The sequence below is a fragment of the Entamoeba nuttalli genome (genome assembly GCF_000257125.1).
Source record: "Entamoeba nuttalli P19 unplaced genomic scaffold asmbl_2451, whole genome shotgun sequence".
NCBI classification, from domain to species: Eukaryota; Evosea; order Mastigamoebida; family Endamoebidae; genus Entamoeba; species Entamoeba nuttalli.
In genome coordinates this window covers 1-5,867 of record NW_008575332.1, presented here as the reverse complement: position 1 = coordinate 5,867, position 5,867 = coordinate 1, and the positions used below count along the sequence as shown (strand labels likewise).

At 23.9% G+C, this 5,867-nt stretch overlaps 4 protein-coding genes across 4 annotated transcripts; 1 reads left to right on the top strand and 3 right to left on the bottom strand.

The window, feature by feature from the left end:
- Positions 1 to 59: 59 nt before the first annotated feature.
- Positions 60 to 1,373, bottom strand: ENU1_025680 (hypothetical protein; the record flags this gene model as incomplete). Its single annotated transcript, XM_008857142.1, has 1 exon — positions 60 to 1,373. The coding sequence occupies one exon, from the start codon at positions 1,371 to 1,373 to the stop codon at positions 60 to 62; it is 1,314 nt and encodes a 437-aa protein (XP_008855364.1).
- A 499-nt stretch (positions 1,374 to 1,872) lies between these two features.
- Positions 1,873 to 2,061, top strand: ENU1_025670 (hypothetical protein; the record flags this gene model as incomplete). Its single annotated transcript, XM_008857141.1, has 1 exon — positions 1,873 to 2,061. The coding sequence occupies one exon, from the start codon at positions 1,873 to 1,875 to the stop codon at positions 2,059 to 2,061; it is 189 nt and encodes a 62-aa protein (XP_008855363.1).
- Position 2,062: 1 nt separating this feature from the next.
- On the bottom strand, positions 2,063 to 2,635 carry ENU1_025660 (hypothetical protein; the record flags this gene model as incomplete). The annotated part of the gene is made up of 1 exon (XM_008857140.1): positions 2,063 to 2,635. The coding sequence occupies one exon, from the start codon at positions 2,633 to 2,635 to the stop codon at positions 2,063 to 2,065; it is 573 nt and encodes a 190-aa protein (XP_008855362.1).
- Positions 2,636 to 2,700: 65 nt separating this feature from the next.
- Positions 2,701 to 5,163, bottom strand: ENU1_025650 (kinesin, putative; the record flags this gene model as incomplete). Its single annotated transcript, XM_008857139.1, has 1 exon — positions 2,701 to 5,163. The coding sequence occupies one exon, from the start codon at positions 5,161 to 5,163 to the stop codon at positions 2,701 to 2,703; it is 2,463 nt and encodes an 820-aa protein (XP_008855361.1).
- Between the last annotated feature and the right edge of the window lie 704 nt (positions 5,164 to 5,867).

Here is a 5,867-nt window from a genome sequence, read left to right as displayed (position 1 = left end):
TTTTTTTTATTCTTTTTCTTTTTTTATTGACAAACAATAATATTAAAATGAATAACAAATTAATGATAACACAACAATTTGTTATATTCTTTGGTTGAAGAGAATTGATGATATGCAGATTCAAAATTCTCATAAAGTTTTTTTGGATCTATATCTAAATTACTATCAACAGCAAAACTAACAAAAAGATCACCACCACTTCCAATAAAACTAATACCATTACCTGTTGTCCCTAAGTGGGGGACAAACCCAATAAAATCATCAACTTCAGAACCGAAAAAATTCACTTTGTCTTGTGGTCCAGGTAATGTAGTTACATTTAATGTAGCTTTTTGTGATACAATTTTAATACCAATTGATTCCATCCAATCAGGAAGTAGTCCAACAAGACATTGAAGAAGATAATAAGAATAAGCCTCCATACTTTCCTTTGCGTTGTCTAATTGTTTTTTCATATACTTGACAAGGGAGTTTAAGTCTGTTTCTTGTAATGGTAATTTCATTAATAACAGTCCAATATTATTACCTAGTTTGATTTGAGGTTCAAAAGGTCTTAGATTAGTTGCAATATAGAATTGTAATTGTTTGCTTGAACTCCCTTTTCTTTTTAATATGTTTGAATAGCTAATGTTCAAACAAGAGAATAATAATGAGTTTAATGTACCATCATAACACCTTGCAATTGATTTAATATTTTCAATTGAATCAAGTTTCTTCCAAAAAACTAATTGCTTTCCACTCAATGGTTTCCTTAGTTCTTTGGTAAAATCTCCTCTGACAAAAAAGGATTTAACCATGTAATAAGGGATTATTAAAATTCTACAGAGTCTTTTAATAATTGTTGCTGGTTGTTGTTTAGTTGCCAGACTTGATAATTTAGGTATTTGTTTATTTATATCCAAAAAATGATAATTTGGCTCTTCATTAAAAATAATTGAAGATATATGCTGTGTAGACTCTTTCAATAATCTCATTGCAGCCATTCCATCACAATAACAATGAGAAACTCTTGCTAGAATTCTCCATTCATTCATTACATTAGTATACAAGTATATTTTCCATTGAGGTTTATCAGTGTCTAATGGAGCTGATTTATATTTTTCTAGTATGTTTATATATTGCTCATACGATTTAAATGCTGTAGTATCAATGATAATATGGTTATCAATATTCATTTGAACAGACTCTAGAATATAATAACCATTCAACTTGCTAATTCTTTGACAGAATCTTTTGTGTTTAGTAAATTCTAGAAAAAGTAACTGCCTAGCATTTTTCCAATCAATTTGTCCTTTCCCACCAATACTTGCAGTAATCACCATTGGATTGTCTGGTGTTGTTAATCTGTACCAACACACATCAACCAAATCCATAAATTCTTTACCTTCCCCAAGGTTTGGTTTATTAAGAATAAATAATAAAAGCTCAGTTAAAAATGGAAAGAATATAGATAAGAGTGTGTAGAGTGGGTTTCTTCTAAAGAACAAAGATAAGGTATAAGTTAGAGGTACATTAATCAAGTACATAATAAAGATTGTAATAATAAAAAATCCCATCAAGAATAAACAGCCCCTTGTTTTTTTTAAGTTTAGATCTTCCCTTTTCTACAAAAAAGGAGTAATCAACTATTTCACGAGGAAAAGGTTCAAATTATAATTTGATAAAAATCTCATTACCGAGTATTTTAATCGATTAACGTTCTTTTCTATGTTCTGTTTTTGCAACAAGAATCATCGATTTCTATTTCTATTCTTAAGTTACTGATATTGAGGAAATATAATGTCTATCCAATACTGTTATTATTTGTTATAAATAACATATGGAAAAAAAAACTGAATAAAGAAAGACTAAAAAAATATAAAGAAAGGAGAGATGTTAATATATTATATTATTTATATTATAAGTTTAGTTTTTGCTATTGATGATAATGACTTTATTTTAGAAGAAAAGGTAAATGAAGAGTATGAATTTTACGATGACTTTGGTGATGACTTTGATGATGATTTTGATGATGACAATGAATTTAGAGTAGAAGATAAAACTAATGAAAGAGAACATTAAATTAATTTCCTTGAAGTATGAGAAAACGTTTTGGAATAAAAGTAGACATAAAATTTGGTTTGCCTAATAAATCATCAGGGGAATTAACATAGAAATAATCCTTGATTGAATGAAAGACAAAACTTTTTGAAGAATTTAAAGGTTTAAGCAAATTAATGCAATAACTAATCCAAAGAACTATTTCAAAATGAGACTCATTTGTATTTAAACATAAGCAAGTTTCAGTTAATGCTTTTGAAAGAAATTTTAATGGATTATTAGGAGAATTATGATTATTTAAACTAAAAAGGAAAATATTTTCATCAGATTTTCCAATCCAATTTGAGAATTGCTGTGGTTGTTGAACAATTCTTTTAGTTGGTATTTGAGAATGATAAGTACCAAATAAATCATTTTCAACAGTTTGGATTAACAGAACAATATTATCTTTTCCATACAATATTCTTTGAATTTGTTGAATAGTAAATTCCTCTACACGAGTGTCATAAATAATTTGAAATTGAGTACAATTAGTCCATTGTTTTAATGATTCTAATAAAGATAAATTCATAATAAACGAACTAAATAAATTCATTAAATTTAATAATAAAATTCTTTTAAAAGAAAGAAAAAAAAAGTTTAAATAAACATTCAAATCATTTAATTTTTTTTAAGTATTAATTTAGAAGAATCTATATCATCTAATACTGTTGGATATTCAGAATTTTGCATTAATATTGAAGGAATAGGTGGACTTTGAATTCTTTCAATAACAATTTCAGATTCATAGTCAATAGTAATATGATTAACTTTTTCAATAAATTCATTTAAAGTTGTATTAATTTCATTAAATAATTCATTTAATGATTTATAACTTTGTTGAAATAACTTTTTTAATGGAAGATGTTTTTGTTTTAATTTTTTATCATCTTCATTTAATAAATTACATTGTTCTTTAATAAAATCAATCACTCCACTTTCATCAAAAATCTTTTGAATAGCAATTTTAGTTTTTTCAATACTTTCTTTAAAGACTTCTTGTTCAAATCTATTTTTTTGTTTTTCTTCTTCTATTGAATCTTTCATTTTTTTCATTATTTTTTCTTCATTTCCATTATCTTTTAGAATTTCAATTTCTAATTCTTTTTTTACTTCTTCTATTTTATTTTGAATTTTTTGTTCAAATATTTCCATACATTCTTCCATTTTAATTTCATTTCCAATAGGAAAATATTCATTATTTTTTTCTTTAATAGAATTACTAATAATTAGTTGATATTTTTGAATAATTGATTCTAGTTCTTTATTCATTTCTGGTATTAACTCTTTTATTTCTTTTTTAATTTCTTCTTTATTTCTTTGAATTTGATAAATTTCTTTTTCTTTTATTTTTTCTTTTTCTTTTATTTCTTCTTCCATTTCTTTTTTTTGTTGTTGAATGAATTGAATAAGTAATTGAAATTGTTCAATAATTTTATCTTCAACTGGACTCCATCTACTTTTTCCTTGTTCTAATCTATTAATCATTTGATTTATAAGAAGTTCAAAATCATTCATCTCTTGTTGACTTTCTTCTAATACATCTTCTATTATTTTTATTGTTTTTTTTCCATCATATTTAAATGAAACAATTACTTTATTTAACATCTCATTAATTTCATTCATTGATGAATATTTTGGAAGTTCTATTTTTCTACATTCTTCTCCTTCTAAATGATTATTTATTTCTTTCATTAATTCAATGATTTTTTCTTCTCCTTCATTATATTTTTTTTTAAATTCATCAACATCTATTCTACATTCATTAATACTTTTTTCAATATATTCTTTTTGTCTTTGTGCTTCTTCAACTTGTTTTTGAATCATATCTTCTAATTGTTTATTATGTTCTTCAATTTTTTTAGCTAAATCAATCATATCTGTAATTTTATCCCTAAGTTCTAACTCAGTTCTTTTCTTTTTTGTAATATATTCATTTGCTATTAAAATCTTTTGATTAATTTTATTATATTCTGGTTCTGACTCTTTTCTAACTCTTTGAATTAAACTACCAATTTGAACATTGGTGTATCTTTGATTTTGAATGTCTTGTTGAAGTTTTTTTGCTTCTAATGCCTCTTTAGAAATAACATTTTTTCTAAGAAGATCAGAGTATTGATAATTTAATTGTTTTATTTCTTCATCCAAATAATTATCATAAACTGATTTTAATATATGTCTTGAATATATTGGAACATTCTTAATAGTTTTTAATTTATTTAAAAACCTTAATGTTTGAATAGTTTCTTGTTGATTTATTGATGAAATACATCCAATGGCTATTAAAAATCCTTGTCCACCTAATACTTCTTGTAAAATACGAGTAATATCATTATTCTTTGTAGATAATCTCATTCTTTGTTCTCTATTTGATTCTACATAACAATTTAATCCATTAAGTAAACTCCCTTTATGATTGCTTTGTTCCCAACAACATGGAAGATCAATAAATGTAATTCTTCCACAATCAATATATTCTTTTTGTCCTCTTTTTTCTTCTTCTGATGAAATTATTGAAGCCGAGAATACTCTACAAACGTTTTCAAGTTTTTCTATTTCATTCTTTGTTCTCTCTTTTCTAAGAACATTTAATTTAGAAAAAACTTGTGATGTAGTACTTTCTGTAACTGTTAATTCTGTTGCACAAAGAAACATAACTCCTCCAAGTTGATTTTTAAATTTTTTTGTTGGCTCTTTCAATAAAACATCACTCTCACCTTCACATAATAAATCATTAATCTTTTTATCTTCAACTTGAACATAACTCACTCGAATTGTATACTTTCCTTTTGTTTTTAATTCTTCAATAAGTGCATTAATTGATCGTGGAATCAATCCCGCATTAGTAAAATCAATGTTATTAAAACACCCTTCTAAGCTAAATGTTTTTCCAGACTGTTTTCCTCCATAACACATAACATAAAGATCAGTCCCTTCAATAACTCTTTTAATCATCTTACTTACTGTATTTTTGAAGAATGTTTCTTGATCTTTTCCTTTTATAATTGCATCAATATTATATTCTGTCTGTTCATTACTCAAATCTCCTTCAAAGGTATTTGTTGTTCTTATCACTGTTTGCATTAATTATCACTTTCTTACTTTAGTCTTTTTTTTATGTTTTTTTTTAGATTTTGTATGATTTTCTTTTCTTAATAACATAAATTTTTATAAAAAATGTTATTCTTTTTATCTTTAAATTCTTCAAAAACAATCAATTATGACTATCACAATTAAAAATGTTATTCTTGCTATTCATTGTTATTTCTAATCTCTTTTCTATGACAATTTAAAAGCAAAGTTGCTTATAACCTAGTTACATTTATTTAATTAATAATGAAAAAATTAAAACTAAAATACATAAATACCTTTAGACTTTGTTGTTTTTAATGATAATTATTAGTCTCTTTAAATAAAAAGCAATGAAACGCTTATAAAATATAAATTATAAAATAATTTTAAAGATAATTAATAATAACTTACAACCTATTTAATTATTCTAACTTGAATAACAAAATAATTAAATAAGTTATAAGTATTAAAATCTAGTAAATTTTAATATCTTTAAATTTATTGTTAAAAAAAAATAACATAGACTCAATTCTTCAACATAAAAACTAATATATTATATGAAAATAGCTTTAGAACATACTAATACATTCGTTAATATAACAATAAAAAAAAATCAAAAATACTGTAAGAGATTATACATAACTTATAAACTAAAAAAAAGTAAATAAAAAAAGTTAAATTTTATTAAATTTACTCAATTAAAAAAAAAAAAAAAA